Source organism: Haliaeetus leucocephalus, unplaced genomic scaffold (assembly GCF_000737465.1).
Source record: "Haliaeetus leucocephalus isolate CR32 unplaced genomic scaffold, Haliaeetus_leucocephalus-4.0 Scaffold110, whole genome shotgun sequence".
In the NCBI taxonomy this organism is placed as follows: Eukaryota; Metazoa; Chordata; class Aves; order Accipitriformes; family Accipitridae; genus Haliaeetus; species Haliaeetus leucocephalus.
Window position 1 is genome coordinate 322,946 of NW_010972546.1, and position 17,138 is coordinate 340,083.

Sequence of the window (17,138 nt, forward strand, 5' to 3'; positions counted from 1 at the left end):
TTTTTCTTTTTTGCAAGTAGTACACATTCTAAATAGTTTGTCTGTGTAGCAAATTTCTGAATAATGAAAGAGCTTGGGTAGAAGGAAGCCTTTAGCCTCTTCTCAGGATCTTAATAAGCTTCGTTTTTCTGATACAGAATCGGGTTGAAATCAATGATGTGGAGCCTGAAGTTTTTAAGGAAATGATGTGCTTTATTTACACGGGGAAGGCACCAAATCTTGACAAAATGGCTGATGATTTGCTGGCAGCTGCTGACAAGGTACAGTTGGGATTTATGGGTGTTCAGAGAACCAGGAATGACATGTGCGTTGCTTTACACAATGCTGCAGTAAGCTTTTCATGTGATCATTGTGGTTGGGCAGTTTCTTTGAATTGGTTGTGGCTTACAGGTAAACCTGGATGTAGTATAAGATACCTATAAGATAGGATATACATATAAGATACCTATAGCTGTATAGATACATATCTTAACATATAACAGTCAGGAATTTATGTCTCTACTGCTCATTTTTAAGCATTTTCTTAAAATTTCAGAGGACATCTCTATTCAGCATAATCTAGCATAAGAGTTGGGGGTGTGAAGAAAATTTAAAGGTGGACCTGGCGATATCTTTTTTTTTTTTTTAGTGTGATTATTACCAAATCTCAAAAGTAGTGTTCTGTCTTGGCAAACAGGGCCTGCTTCTCCTTCTGGTCTGGCTGGTACCAGCAGCTTCAAGAGATGCTCTAAAGTGATGGATAGCCAAGAGTGGGAAGGTCCTGTTGTTTATTTTCTTTTTGCAGTGGCAGTCCCTGCTGTTTATGGAGAGAAGGGGTGCACTGGAGGAAGCCCTGTTGCCTAACCCATCTGTGGTTTTGCAGGGTCCTTGCCAGGGAGGTGTCGGGGATGGTCTGACTGGAAGGCTGCTGGTAGTCCCTGTGTAGCAGGCGCAGCCCTGTGGCCTTGCCAGCCAGACAGCCGCTGCCTCCTTCCCTTTGCAGCACCAAGGACAGAAGAGAGTGCTCTGCTGGCCAGTGAGCCGTATTAACCAGTGAAAATTCGTAATATATAATGAAAACTTTATTTCCTTTTTCTTTTTTCTCTTAAAAGTGAACTTAGTGCTGGTGAAAGATGCCAGTTTGACAGCACTGGAGACTAAAGTCCTGAATTTATCCATCGAACAGGTTCAGCACGGGTAGCAGCAGTGCAAGATTCTCCACACTGCCCTGCCAATGTGCCTCAACTCTGACCTGGAGGGACCACCTCTAGGGGTGAGAGCGTAGTTCAGTCTCCATGCTTCTTCAGTCCTTGGATTCTCTTGTGGGTGCCAGTTAGGGTGGTGGATTTTAAGATGTGGATGCATGTAACCTTGTTCCACGCAACCACCACACGGCCATCAAATTCCCTGTCACTGCAGACCTAGGCTTCATCAAAAATGCTGATTTTAGAGGTGAAATGCTCCATATGCCATTATTAGGTCACTGCAACTAGAATTAAAATGGGAAATAATGCAAGGAGATTCTTGGCCTGATTATAATCATTGCCACATATATTATTCAATATTTAAAGAGTATTGATTGAGAGCTCACATACCATCTTTAACTGAGACAAGTGTAAGTAAGAAGCAGTACATTAAGGACAGAGTAGGCTTTAACTTTGAGTTTCCTGGCTTTTAGTGTAGGTTTTTTTTCCTTTTAAACTCATTGTGTGTCTTTTAAAAGCAGAAATAAAAAATCTTTCATGAAAGCACATAAAACATCTAATATTTACTCAAGAGACTGAAACAGCTTCTTCTGAGTTCCTCCTGTCTCTTGGGGAAAATATGTAATTAGACCAAAACCAAAACAAAGCACGTCTTCTCAACCCAGGAGATACTATTTCAGCCTCTTGGGTAAGTATACTATTAGGTGGGGTGGGTTTTTTTAAAGTGTAATTAAGAAAGGGGGGAAGGGGAAATCTTGGTACCTGAGAGTAATTAGAAGCTGAGCTATTTGTAGTGAAAATCGAAGTAAAAATTGTACATGCGTGGAGGAGAATATTCAATTTACAAAAGGAATAATTTTAAGCTTCGTTTGCTGCATTTTAAGCCACTGACAGACAATAATATAAACTAATGGTTTGCCCCTCATTTGAAACTGTTTTAGTTACTGATACAGATTAAACAAGTAAATTTGATTTGTCTTCTCAGACATTCTGGTGGGAGAAAACTGTCCTGGTTGTGAGTGCCATGCCTCAATTGAAGTAATTATTATCACTGAGTCTTAAGTGAAAAAATGTTTTTATAATCTAAAATTATTCATTTAAATTTAATCATAATGGGATGAAAATCTCAATCAGAACATAAAATCAATTTATAGTAATAGTGCTTATCATATGGCAAGCCTTCCTGTCGTCATGCAGATTAGCTTGTTACCAGCTCCCTGTGCAGGTTGACAGAGCAGTCCTTACAAATCTGTTATCTTTTCTGAATGCGGCCTCACATACTGTATATCATGTCATTTCTAAGTTGTCTAAAAAAACCTTATAAACAATATGAAGGATACTCTCAAATGCAGTTAATCAGTCAGATTAAAAAAAAAATTAACAATTGCAAAGTGTGGTGGTTTTTTGGTTTGTTTTTTTTTTTTTTTTTTAGAAATGTCACTCAATTTGAAGTCATAAAGTGAAGAAGTCTTAGCTGTATTTAATCTTTTAGGACAGTTTATGTAGTGTTAATGTTATTACTCATAGAAGAACTGCATTAGAATTGACTAGTCTCCTAATCCCTGTGAAATGTAATCATGGGATCTAGAATATTCAGAAATATTCAGAAATATCAGTTTGTTTCATCCAAAGAGCTGCAAACCCCATAATCAGATCACACATACCAAGATTTTCAAAAGTATCTCAGTCTTGCAGTTCCCAGCTATGGTATTCTAAAAGACTGAGGTTTGGGGTTTGGGTTTCATTTCTTGATAGCAAGTGGCTTATAGTTTTCTGAGTATTGACCTTTTTGAAGTCTGCCCAAGACCACTGTGTTGCTTTTGAAAGTCTTGGCTGTGTCTGCATGTTTCAATACTGACTGAAGTGCTGCAGAAAGTAGAGTGTGAAATTTATTAGATAGCACTCTTCTTCTAAGCATATCCTTTGAATTTTGCAAACCATTGACATGGCCCAACCCTGTGGATCTAAAAAATGTTGAGACAAATGCACAATTGAATGGTAGAAATTCTTAGATTGAGAATGTGAAGTTAGAATAGAGCTTTTGCCAGGGCATTACAGACATGCTGTGATGTTTCGTTTCCAGCTGAATAGCCGCAAGAAATCAGGGACATTTGTTTAACTCTGTAGTGTTAAACTAGTAGCATGTACTTGAGCAAGGCTGATCTTAATGTGCAGGTCATTAATGGCAAAGAAATTGAGTGAAAACTGCCTAAACATCACTGGAACACCTATGGAGCATTCACTGTTAGATAGGTCTTCCCACTGAACCTGGGTAATACTGTCATGCAGTAATAGAGTGAGAATAAAGATTTAGCTTTAGCGTTCTGTGCCTTGAAGTAACTGAGATAGTATTACAGGTGACCTGAAATTCTCATTTCAAAGCATGAACACAGCACCAGTAAGCCTGTAACACAAGAAGGCCGGGATGAGTTATGGTGGGTATGTTTCCTCTCCATTGCTTTCCTCAGGGTGGGCACATCATGATTCTCCTTTTTTTTGCTGGTCACTACTTCTCTGAGTACAGTTCAGATGCATATAGCAAAGCAAAGAGGTCTGTTCAGCGTAATAGAGTAGTTTGTTACTGAAGAGTGAAGGAGCACAAGTAAGGCTTCATGTCAGGCCTGATGAGGTGTTTTCTCTCCTTTGTAACTGTACGTCGGCTTGTATTTTGCAGTATGCTCTAGAACGTCTGAAGGTGATGTGTGAGGATGCACTGTGCAGTAACCTGTCTGTGGAAAATGCAGCCGAGATCCTCATTCTAGCTGACCTACATAGTGCTGATCAACTGAAAACTCAAGCAGTGGACTTCATTAACTAGTGAGTTTACTTTTGTTCCAGGATACAACAAATCTAGAGGAAAGTGTTGTTTATTAGCAATAGGGTTCACAACTTGTAAACTGTCACATGCAGGGGAGATTCTCCTCTATTTTTTTTTTTAGTTCTCCCATTGTGATTCTTCATTTATCTGGCATCCCAGAGTCGCGTTGCCCTAAGGGCAGATTAGTCTTGTTCTGCTAGGACTGGTCAGAGTGTACAGGAGGACTGTCTCTGTGAGCTATTATGGGTCTCCTCCTAAGATCTCAAGAACTTTTAGGTAGTAGAATATCAGGTAGTCCCTGATATCGAGGGACTATATGCAACTTGTAATATAACCGACCTTTCAGTTGATGTAAAATGACTACCAACTACTTTGATGTCTGGAAACATTTTTAGTCCTATTTGTCAGTTAATACAGTTTTTCTCAGTACTTTCTATATTGATTTAAAATACTTCCATGCTGAGTAGTCAGGGTAGATGAGCATTGTGTTCCTGCTGTCCTCCACCTGGGATCATGTACGTTTGAGCTTTTCATCCTTAAGTTGAAGGACTGTCCGGCATACAATTGTGCCAGCAGGGCCAAAGCTTGGAATGTTTGCAAAAGATACCTTAACGTACATCGAGAATGATCCTACAACAGTACGCTAAAAATGTCAGGTTTCTCAGGCATGTGGAAAGAATCTGTTTAGTTAACCCTTTTTATCCCCAGTTGATAACTTCCAATTTATTCTCTCTTATTTCTAGTCATGCTTCTGACGTCATGGAGACATCAGGCTGGAAGTCTATGGTAGTATCGCATCCCCATTTGGTGGCTGAGGCATATCGCTCTTTGGCCTCTGCACAGTGTCCCTTTCTGGGACCCCCGCGTAAGCGACTGAAGCAATCCTAAAGTCCTGTCTGTCACATCACCCCATGTTTTTCTGGAAGCAGCATCAGCTGTTGCTGCTGTAACCTTGACCATCAGGTAGACAGCGAAATCTGTGGAGCTTTTACTCTGTTGTTGGGGGGAAGAGACTGCTTCGTGACACCCAGACTTTTTAAAACAGCACCAAGTAACTTGGGGAGAGGGGGGTGGGTGGGCCTGGGGCTCTGGGGCTGTTCAACCTAAAGAATCCCTGTCGCTGCATCGTCTGTGTGTTCCCTTCGACTTGGCTGAGTCAATTAAGTACAGGGTTCGGTTTAGGCACCAACCCAAGTCGGAAAAACCCAGCAGTGGTACTGGGGAAAACAACGTCTCTGCGTCTGGCAGCACAGAACAAATCGTCAGATGCCTGGAGCAAGAGGACATTTTAGCTTTGGAGAGCGTTGGAGGGTTAAAAAGAATTTCCAGTGAGGTTCTGGAAAGGAAGTACCTGATGGGAGCTCCAGTAGTATTTATATCAAAAAAAGAGAATTTAAGTCCTTCCAGCTGAGCTAAAAACTGGACGTTTGTGTAACTCCTTATTGCCATCCAGCAACAAGAAGATCAGTTTCTCTGTTAGTAGCACTTGTATGTTAATTGCAAAAAAAAAAAAAAAAAAAAAAAAAAAAAAAAAAAAAAAACCCCCCACCTTTTATAAAGTGACAGGTTGAAGTGAAAGGGGACAGTGAAAGGCTGTGTGTTCTGGAGGGTGTGAATAGACTGAAGGCAGCCTTTGGCAAGTCTGTATTGGTTTTGAAAGGACTAGAAAATCCTTGATCTGGAGCGTGCTCTCTGATGAGAACAACAGTTACTGTTTTTAGATATTGTGGGAAATGTTTTTGGCATTTTTCCCTGCTTTATTTCCCTCCTCCCCCTTTTTTAAAAAAAAAAAAAAGGAGAAATTTTATTGTTCATGAACGCTACGTCAGAAGTCCCTGTCCTGAGTTGCTAAATGATTCTTAACAACTGTTTGTACCTGACTTGCAGACTGTATAGGAGCCAGTCCTGTTCCTTTCTATTAGTCACTCTTCTTACAGGGAAGAAGTTTCAAAATAGCTGGTAACGTTGTTTTTTTTTTCTTTTTGAAAATATAAATAATTACTATTTTGTACTGTGTGGTATCTGTGGTCTTTTTTTTGTTTGTTTCATTTTCAAGACTTCCCAGTTTAAAACCTGCTCCCAAAAGGTTCAGTTTCAGTCTGCTGCCATGTACTGATAGTGACATGCTGTTCCTGGAACTCAGATGGGATTTATTAAGGAATGTTGCACACAAAATCGCAATGCAAACCTGTGTTATTTCTCATGGCAGGTATTGCCAAATTACTAGAGAGCATGGGTTTTAATAATAGCTGTGTGAAGCTGACCCATGGTCCTTCCTTTTACCTGTAGCTGTTTAGATGTGGGAAGGGAGAATAGTATAAGCCACCATCTGTTTTATAACATTAAGGTGCAACGCAGGATGTCTGGGTAGGATAGACACCATCCATTTATGTCATCATTAGCCCCAAATCTCCAGGGAGGTTAGATTGAAATACGCAGTGCCAGGGCAGTGGCAAATTGATCTGACCTTAAGATGGTCAGGTAGGGCACGTAATGGATTACAGAGAATAACTCTGTTTTGTCTAGAAAATAGATTACTTATCTGTTGTCTCTGATTTTTCATTCTGTTATCATACTTTCTCTCGCAGCCTCTTGTCCCTTGTGTGAAGGAGAATTCCGTTCATACGCTCATGTTTAATCTAGCTGCTGCCTATTTTTATCAAATGGTGACTCATGAGAGGGTCCATGCCCCTTTTTGTGTTCCCCCACCGAGGCTCTCATCATAAACACACAACCGTCTGTATAGTAAGGCCTTCCTTTTACGTGGTTCATAAATTCCCACATTACATCTATTGCTTGAACGCCACTAATTCCTTTTATATTGGATTTAGCGTGTGTTTCCTTTTAGGTAAGCAAAGCATTTAGTCATAACGAGATTCTCTCTACTACCCTGTCAGAACTCAAACCCAGCATTTCTAGCTTATAATTGCATACAGGCATGAAAAGTTCATTGCCATGTAATTGCAGGAGTTGTCTGTGTGGCACAGAGATGTCTAATTATGCTGCAGTAACTGCATTGTTTACTGAAATATTCAAACCCGAACGAGACCTTTTATCCTTGTCACATTAGAGTGACCCAACTGCTCAAGGAGTGTCCGTGGCTCAGCCTTGCCCTGGGAAGCAGACATGCCTAGAACAAAGTAAATGGGTGTTCATACTGCCTGTACTTGGCCTTTTTTGGGGAGGCATTTACAGGAAAGCGATACACATTTGGCAGCCTCCTTCCCTGGAGGATGGGGAGATACCTGCAGGAAAATAATCTGTTCTGGGGCCTGTCTGTCCCAGCCCTTCCTGCAGAGCCAGGTGCAGTTGTAGAGCACACTGTCATGGAAGGTCTGAAATGAGATCTGCGAAGGAGGCGACTTGTTCAGATTGTTCCAGTTGCAGGTGAATTAATGATTTATTTGTCAGCTTCACTTTTTTTGTTGTTTGTTTTTTATTGTAAATGATACAGCTGAAGCCATCTGGTTATAACAACATCAGAGCTAGAGCATACTGTTCATAAACCTCCCACTGACATCCTCCCCTCCCCAGATCTGAAATGTAATTCAAGTTAACTCACAATCTGTGGCATGTGTTGTTACTGCAGAGATGTCCATGCCAGTTGAACAGTTGGAGATTTGAATTCCACAAGGAGATGGCATATTTATCAAAACAGTATTTCAGAGAGACATTTTTACTGGGTCTTTTCAACCACAGCGTAGCTACCACAGGTCTGGATTCAGAATTTAGGTTGGGCCCCGTGCTCGTGCTTTTAATTCCTTCTCTTCCCCCTCCTCAAGGGGGTTACGGAGAGACATTTCATCCCTGTGTGCAGTCTTTCATGTGCTTCTTTCTCCCTGTTATCTCCTTGCTCCTGCTTCCTCTGCTCGCTTTTGTGCTGACCTACGAGGGTTGCAGCCTTCATCTGGGGGTGGGAAGGAGAGACGGGAAGGAGAAATACCTCAATGAATCCCCTGACCTCCTCCGGCAGCAGTAGGATGTACGTATGCCCTACACCCAGAAGCAGTCAGCTCTCTCTGAGGATCCAAACACCAAATATTTTTTACTTGGCCAAAAGATTTCTTTCTGGCTGCCCCTTGGGCTTTGTTATTACAGACTCAGATTCTATTGAGGTATTTTTCTTATTGTGTGAGTTTTTCCAGATGAAAGGAAACAGCTTGTCTGCTTATGAGCAGAACAAACAGCAGAGTGGGGAGAGCTGCTGTGCTTTGAAACTCTCTCTGGCTTTGTTCTGGTTCTCAAACTGCTGTTAAGGACACAATACCGTCTCTCTCCTTTTTCTTTTTTTTTTTTTTCCTCTTTCTTTCTTCCCCCCCCACTTCCTTGAAGGAGCCAAAGATTTTTATTTTTTTAAAAAAACCTTCATTTCAGAAGGTTTCTCAACTTCTGTGTAATTTATTTTGCAAAAGGCTTTGCTAAAATAATTATCTTTTTCAGTCAGCTTGGGCCATGCAGTTTTTCTTTCTCTCATGACTGCCATTTAACTTGTGTTGCAGAATTACTTAACTCATTTATTTCTAATGACTTTTTTTGGTTAATCTAATATGAAGACATTTAATTACAGAGGGTGTATTTTTTTTTTTTTTTCTGACCTGCTGCCCACTTGGATCTTTGGCTGCAATTCCAGACACATGCTGCAGCAAATTTTGCCTTGGCAATCCGAGTTTCTTGTGTTGTGTTACATTTAAAGTTAACTTTAAAACTGCTGGTGGTGGTGCTGATGGGTGCACAGCAAGAGGGAGTACAGCAGGTGCGTGCAGCTTGAACTGTGCAGGAAGACAATGGGCAAAAGAAACTGGGAGACAGCAGGGGAAAAAACCCAACAGCCCATTAAATAGTTGGGGAAATAAATTGCAGTGACCTGGAAGGCTTTTGGAAAATACATATGATAAACAAAGCAGGAGCGGTTCAGCGTAGGACTGGGCTTTTAACCTAGTTGAAGTTTGTTGGGCAGAGCGCAGGCAAGAAAAATCAGCTGAGCTTTGGGTTAAGTTTGGGTTTGGATTTTGCATCGTGCTCCTACTTGATACATTAGACTTTGTCTCTGAGACTGAATTATTAAAATCACTTGAGGAGATGTGTTAATTGATGGGGTAAATTGGGAAGGGATGGAGAGAGGATTGCAATTATTCCATCAAATTACGAAAAGTCACAGGCAGGAGAGGTATAAAATGTAGGGCTCCTCTTTGAATAATTGAAAAGCATCAATGGCAAAAAAAAAATAGTAGGTAATCGAGATGGTGGATGATAAACTGGATGGGAACAGGAACGCTTCCCCCAGCCCTGCAGAAGAGAAATGACGTCCTGTGTTACGCTGGAGTATTTTTCTCTAATCCAAATGCAGAAATGTTACTTGAGCTCTGCCATCGGGAAACCGAGCAGGGATTGAAGAGAATATCGTTGACTCTTGCCACTGGGGAGCAGTGTTGAGGACAAGAACTCTTCAGATGTTTGTACCGAGCTGCTAATGAAGCTTTCTGAGCCTTGAAATAGCCAGAGGTTGTGCATCTAGGAGTAATGAGATGAAAACGAACAAATGAAAACCATTTTCAAACTGTCGTTCTACTTCTTCTGGAAGGCTCCTGGCAGATGTGGAGGTTATCCCTGAGCATTTTGAGTCATTTAAAACCTACTAGAGAAAGCACTTCATCAAACAGGGATCTGGTTCCGACACAGGGGGAGGTGGGTGTGCTGGTCCTCTATGTTTAATAGCGTGGCATCCTGGAGAGTGACATCCTTGCGTGGATATCTGCAAACCTGCTCCTCGCTGCCGCGTCTAATGCTATAGCTGGAGTGCTTTTTATTTGCTTATTTTAATCTTAGTGTGGTAATACGAAGCAATATGTGTTAACTCTTAAGGTGGTTGCATCTCATAGCTGGGGTGGGTGCTTTTTTCCTGTTCACGCCTACTTATTCAATGTTATCATAGGACTATGAGGTTTTAGTTGCTTTTTTATTTTGCGTTGGGAGGAGAGTTTCCCACCGTTGATTCCGATTGTTGCTGCATTGCAGTTTGTCCGTGCTTCTCTTCTTTCCCACTAACTTTTTTCACTCCTCTAGGCAGGTGGCGTTGGCAAAATTATTGCTTATTACTGAATTTTTGCCAAACAACAAAACACTCGACAAAAATAGCTAAACAGGATGTTGAGTTTTTAGTCTGTGGCCAGGCTACAGCTCGCAGCCAGCTCTGGTGGTTGTTGGAGGCTCATCAGGGGTTTCACCCTCCTTGCAAGGACAACCGGCCGGTGCTTTTTGTGGCCAGCGATGAGAGCGAGCTGGCAGACGGGAAGTTTTCTCTTTATATTGTCTATGTTTGTGGATTTAGGGAGATTGGCTTCTATCCTGTGTGCTGTACAGCAAGAAGACAGCAAACTTGGGCAAGATAATTACTGTGTCTCGCTGTCCCAGTTTGCTTATTGCAATAACGGCATTCTGTAATGGTGTGTTCACCCAACAGCAGCCTCAAAGTTAGTCTGTCTTAGGAATATTTTCAGTTAGAAGGGACTTAAAACGATCATCTAGTCCAACTGCCTATATCTCTGTGCAGCTGAGATATGACTATTTTGTTGCATGCTTGCTTTTACATATGTGGGCTGCCAGGAAATCGGTTCACGTGCTGTCCATGCCCTTTGCGGTGGCTCTGCTGAGGGGCAGGCACTAACTCAATCGCTTGCAGTCACCGCTTGTGACTGTAAAACATTTAGACATAAGTGAGCAGGACATACTCTGGTGGGTTGTAATAATTTCTCTCTCTAGAGGATGTGAAATTAAAATGCCTTTTCTTTATTCACACTCATAGGAGTGTGATGTCACTCCTAACTCAGATTCTCCTGAATTTAAAAAAAAAATAAATAAAAAAAAAATAAATAAACCACCTTGCAGATTTGATTTCTAATGTGATGTGCCAGATGGTAAAACCTGAATTAGGTAGCAGGCATTACTTAGCTGGGGCCTATAAACAAAACTGAACTACGAAATATTCTTTAATGAGCTAGATTTATTTCTAGGTGCTGAAGCCTCAGAAGGCAAGGGAAAAAGAGAGGCATTTCACATACGGTAAATGTTTAAATAAGCTTTTTTCCTTCCTTTCAGCACCACAGCAATAACTCCATCCCATTCCAGGGCTGCTGGGACTTCTAAAACGCATAATTCTGTGAGGTTGTAATTATTGTGGGTGCTTTAGCATGGCATGGAGCTGGGCTGTAGGACATAAGTGGTGTTTTTGTTATATTGATGAGTGGTTTGCTTTTTAAATCTTGTCTATATATTCTTTGACAGCGTGGTTCTCCAAAATTAAATCTATCAAATGCCTTTTACCTAATGCCCGTGAACCAGCACTGCTGTTCAGCGCTTCTCTGCCAGCTGTGATGATACAGAGTGATTGATAGGTACGGGTAGATGTTTGCAGCGTCAGTTCAGCAGCGGCTGACGGGCAGCATCGCAGAGATGAAACGCTGTGGATTTAAGAGCCACAGCTGTTTTGACTGGTGGCTCCATTTGTGTTTCCCCTCTTGTCCCCAGCACTGGCACCTTGTGCTTCTCCTTGCCTGCAGCATGTGGAGAGGAACTTCTTGGGGTTTTGATGTTAGTGGACTTTTCTGGTTGGTGAACAGTCACTAGATACTTAAAATACACGTCATTACCTTCCCCCTAATGTTTGAAACCTTTGGCTATGGATTGCGGGCTATAGAAAAGGCATGTGGGTGTATGCTTCTGTAAAATGGCGATGTAAGGAAGAGAGAAGAGGCTTTAGGAACAGTGGGAGCAGAACTTGATGCATCAGAAAATAGGTGAGCTGTGTTTAGGTGTAGACAATGCATACAATAATACTTTATTTTTCAGAGCTCTTTAGTTGTTTTAAAACAACAACAACAAACCAGCCCAGAACTTCAAATCTTTGCTGTCTTTGGGCTCTCAGTATCTTACCAGAAATGCTTTTCTTTAATAGACAGAGGTCTATTAAAGACAGGGGTCTCAGAGCACAATTGGTTTTGACACTCACAGGTCCCACTGTTGGCAGCCTCAGCAGAAAGCCGTGCCTAGACTGGGTCTTCATGTTTATTCTCCATTTGTTAGTGTGGGAGATTTAGGGATGCGTGGATGCGTGCATTGCCACTCCCTCTGCTCATGCTGTTCTTGGCAATGGATGGATGACTAGAGAGCTGCCAAGAAAAAATTGGGCCAGTACCTTGTTTTCAAAGGTTTGTTGGGTGTTGCAAGCATGCTATAATGTCACATCTTGTGGTCAAAGAGTTTTAAGCAATTCTAAGCGCTGCTTCCACCTGTTTTCCAAGCTTAATTCCCAAAATAGAAATAAAAAAATCACGAGAATGCCACGCCTACCCTTTTGCTCATAAAAATGTAAATGGGAAGTTGTGTCTTCTGAGACCTGCTTATGCTCTTTTGGTGCTTTGGGGATGAAATAGCCCTCTTCCAACCAGATGAAGAGGGATGTTTTTCCAAAATTCAGTTCCATCCCTAGACAAAAACAACCCTGTGTAATAGAAGCAGACCTCAAAATGAGGAGTTTTCACAAAATAGTAGCTGTAGGGAGATTTCTTCCATCAGCACCTATTAACCACAAATTTGTCCTTGTTGTCTCAGATCAGCCATAGAGAGAGACTCCTTATAATGGACCCCAACTATGATTTACTGATGTAGGGCTTTTCTTAGAGAATAATTTTTAAAGGGACCAGAAGAAATAATCTGGCACAGCCTTGTGTCCGAACACAAGTTTATTTTTAAATCAGATTCAGACCTCTTGACTGGCATTAACTGGCAGTTTATAATCTGTGAAGCAAAAATACGTGGGTCTTCTTCAGGTTACTTGCTGTAGCTTGAGATGTCAGGAGGACGTGGGTTAACATACAGGCGTCCTGTTTTCCAACTGATTTACTTGTGTGTGTTGCCACTTCAGAGTTTACTTCTGTTTATTTTCAATACATAAGGGAAGAGATCATGCAAAATTTCCAAAATGGTAGATAAAATTCAGCCAGTTTTAGGGGTGAGGAAGAGGAGTGGTAGAAGGAAGCCACTGAACAGCATTTACTGCTTATCATTTATAAGTATATGATAGGATTGATAGCTGCTCAGAAACCCTTTCACTTGTGTCCATTTTTTTTTAAAGTCCTACTATAATAGGTAATTAAAGTATACTAATTGAATTAAGATCCCATCTGTCTGAGTTCAGCAAGCCAACAAGTCCCTTAATTAAGATATCATGTTTGCTATAACAGAGGCTGCAAACACAGAGCTGGCCACCAATGGTATAAGCAAATATCTGTCTTCCCGTGACAAAGTGCCAGAGCATCCAGTGGGCTGTGGAGATCAAAATAAAATCTGCAAGATAAGCAGCACTTGCTCGTGGGATGACAATAAATGCAAGAATAGTTATGCTTCCTCTGATAGCTGAGAAAAATGCCAATTTGAGCTGGGTGTAAACGTTTTTAAACACTCAGAGGTAGACGGCAGCGATAGTAACTAAAAGACTGTGTTGGGTATCTCAGCATCTGATCACCATCGTAATGGGATGATGTCTAATATTGGAGGCAAGAAGAGAGAACATAGCAGTTAAAATCAGTGTCTTCAGGCAGCAATTTCAAAAGGTTTATATAGTACCAGTGTACCCTCAAACTGATTTGCAGACACAGTAGGCTCCTGGGCTGCTCCACCATGGGCTGTCTTCACTTCTTTATTTAACCATGCGTGTATAGAGTCCATTGAGGAATCTCTTTTTAGATGCCGTATCTTCACTGGTTTTGTTGTTGGGATTGTAGTTTTCCGAACAAGACATCAAATTTAAGAGCCCCTGTGCCTGAAACTAAGGATTTCCTTCTAGTCTGGGCTGCTGTGCCCGTGACCCTGGTCTCTGAACAGGACCCTTCCCAGGAGATGGTTTCAGCCAAGGAACCTGCTGAAATTCTCATTTAGTTTATAATTGTCTTTCTACATTTCCTCCAGTAGCTTCAGCCTAATGAAACTGTGTTAGGATGCTTTAAAAGTCTGGAGGAAAAATGTGCACATGAAAGTAGGTGCCTCTTTGCAGCTGGAGGACAAGTCCATGTCAGCAGTGCATGAAAGCAGGTCCCCAATGCATGTGGTTTGGATTGAGACATGACGCAGAGGTAGGGAGAGGAGGTCAGTGATTCCGAAGGGTGGCAGCGGTGACCGAGCCAGCTGCATCCCACCTGTGGCGACTTGCTCCGGGACATTTGTCCTTTTCCCCTTGATCTGTTTTGGAGCAAGAAAAATGTGGGGTTTTTTGCCGCTCGTAAAGGAATTTTCCTTGATGGAGAGTTTGGGAGGTAGCATAGGAGGTAGTGTGTGTCCGTATTCAGTGTGTGGGGAGCTTTCAGGAGGAGCACACGCCACTGGGGATCACCCCACGGTCTTCCCAGTGCACCAGGGCAGGCATGAGGCTGTTGGTCTTCCAGAAGGATTGGCAGAAGTGGAGGGAGCAGGAGAGCCGTCGGTCCAGGATAAAGTCCTACAGACACATGCTGAAGAGGCAGGCGTGCGTCCTTGATGGTGCGATGCTTTGAGTAGACCGCAGAAGACAATTTTTTTTTTTTTCCCCCTTATGGGAAAATTTCCCAATGAGGAAGCTAGATGAAAGCGGACGCTTCGTGATGCAGTTTGAAAGCGAAGAGACATCTGCCACAGATCAGAAAAGCCTGGCAGGTGGAAAACACACCAGCCCTCCCTTCTCCCTGCCTTTATCCTGTACGTGGCACGTCTCTGTTCCCAGTGTGTCGCAGCCACCATGCTGACATGGGCTCTGCGCCGCTCGACGAAGATCAGCAGCACCAGAAACCAGAGCTCTGCTGTCCCAGAGCGTGGTGGTGGGGCAACACACCGACCTCCCCTCCCTCAATCCCAGCCGGTTTGTACCTTCCCCCTAAAATACCCCACAAAGCTACAGGAGCTGGGAAGATTCTGCAGCTCGAGAGCACATGAGTAAAAACTGAATTATTTAGCATATTTTTTAGTGCAAGCAGGTGTGGGGTTTGAAGCGGTTTGAGTTGGGAATTCTCTGCAGAGGAGTTAGGGTCTGGTGGGATTTGAAAGAGCTGGACAAGTTTTCCATTCCTGTCCTCCTCTTGCTGCCTCTTGACAGCCTTTCCTTTTTTTTTAGGTCTGAATTCTTGTTCTCTTTCTTGTGTTTTCCATCGCCTGTAACTTCCCCCCTCTCCCTTTATTTCGCTGCTTCACCTGCTGAAGCACCCGTGGATGCTGCTGTAACCATCTATTGAGCGCTGACAGCGTGCTCGACGCCGCGTACCAGCGTGCGAGGCGATGCAGCCCCTCGTCCCGGGGGATTTGGCAATCTCCTGCAGACACTGACAGTGCAGTTCAGACCATCGCAAGCAACCAGATGCTAGTTCAGCTGGAAACGGAGCTGCCGAGGCTTGCCGAAATCCTTGGCAGGAGGCAAGGACTGGCTTTGGAGGTGGTTTTGTTAGGGGCTGGGGGGGCTTGCTCTGTGCGTGTGTAGGTTTTGGTGCGTTTATTCAGGGGTTTTTTTATTTTATTTTATTGTTTTTAGAAGGTAGGGGGTGGTTTGCAAAGCTGTGTGAGCGCTGAAGCAGCGTGCCCTTCATCCCAAAGGGAGAGCACGGGGACGGACACACAGAGGTGGCTCGGGCAGCTCCACTGTGAACCACGTCAGAGTAGTTTTGGACCAGTGTTCCCCCAAAATCTCTTCCTTCCCCCCAACCACTTTGTTCAGGCATTTGGGACCATGTGTGTGCGTGAGCATCAGACAGACGCTGTTCTCCTCCACGATCTGCTCAGCTCCATCTCGCCCAGATTTTTCCTGCAGCCTTTGGTGCTGGTTAATCCCCGACTCCGCTCGTGGGGAGGGCTCCCGTGTGCACAGGCTCAGGGCTGTGACACCAGCTGGCCCAGCTCTGCCTGTCCCCAGGGGCACAGGGAAGGACAATTTGGGCAACAAATGCTAATCCAGCGCTGCTCCTGTGCACGCACAGAGCCAAGAGCTGTGGCTGCAGCCACCCTCGCACCCCAACGCTTTTGGATAATTTTGTGCAACCCAAGTAAGTCTGAATTATGCATACAGCACTTAAATGGGAATATTTCTGCTTTTTAAAAAAAATCACTATTGTACTCAGCTCTTCTTGTCTCTTTGTTTGCAATCTAACAAGACACGAGAGGAAACCCTCACCACAATCCGGATGGTAACAGATACGGCAAACGGCAAACCGCACCGTGAGCGGTGACCTTAGGGGCCTGGAGGAGAAGGGGTTACTGCATCACATCTCCCTCCTCCTTTTTGGACACAAGCCTTTAGGAAACAAGACATTTGGGTAGCAGATGGGTGCTCTGGTAGGTCTGGAAACCTCTCAGGCAAAAGTAAATCCTTCCTTCCCAGCAGGAGGTTCAGGCCTTATTCTGCAGAACAGCATGTACGCGCTGAGCTCCCCTAAGGGAGCAGATTGCCCTATTCCTCCGGCGCTTGGCTGGATGCCGTCCTGCCACCAGTGCACTGAAGAGCAAAGCAATCCTGTTGCTTAACCCTCAAGCCTTGTCCCTCAAACTGAAGCAGTGTTTGATGCTCTCAGGTAGGTGAGGGGTGTTTTTTGGGGGGAGGGAGGGATGCCAGTGGGTGCTTTTCTCACCCACCCGCTCTGCACGGCTCCCTCTCGGGCAGGAAAAAGCGGCTGATGGGCGAGCGGTTGTTGTCGCGATGTGACGTTACACATTGCGGCTTCTTTCTGGGAGAGCAGTGCACTCTGCCATTAATTGGAGGGAAAACAATCAGAGACCTGCTGCTTTTGGAGTTTGTTGAAAGCACAGGAAGATGGGGAAATGTTGGTGTTTATGAAACGGCAGCTGGTGCTAAGCTCTGGCAGGGGAGCGGGAGGAGGAGGAGGGAAGCGGTTCTGTTTGGGTTCTGGGTCTAATTGGCAAAACTGTAATAATTCTTAGATCAAATACATGATGCATTCAGCCCACTTGCATTTTTAGTCTACTGCGTGTAATAACAAGTCATAACACTGGGGATTTCATGAATAATCATTTCTGCTTGCTTCCCCTTTCGATGGAGGATTTCCAGAGTGCTTGACAATCGTGCAGCCTCACTCCATCCCCAGAAGGCAAATGAATATTATCTTTAT

At 43.3% G+C, this 17,138-nt stretch overlaps 1 protein-coding gene across 4 annotated transcripts in view; it reads left to right on the forward strand.

The window, feature by feature from the left end:
- SPOP (speckle-type POZ protein) overlaps positions 1–6,008 on the forward strand; it is a 30,735-nt gene extending 24,727 nt beyond the window's left edge. For all 4 annotated transcript variants that reach the window (XM_010585471.1, XM_010585472.1, XM_010585470.1 and 1 more), the window contains 3 exons: positions 138–260; positions 3,859–4,001; positions 4,746–6,008. In XM_010585471.1, the coding sequence (XP_010583773.1) occupies positions 138–260; positions 3,859–4,001; positions 4,746–4,890 (411 nt within the window). In that variant the 3' untranslated portion in view covers positions 4,891–6,008. The remainder of the gene's footprint in view (positions 1–137; positions 261–3,858; positions 4,002–4,745) is intronic.
- Positions 6,009–17,138: the final 11,130 nt, after the last annotated feature.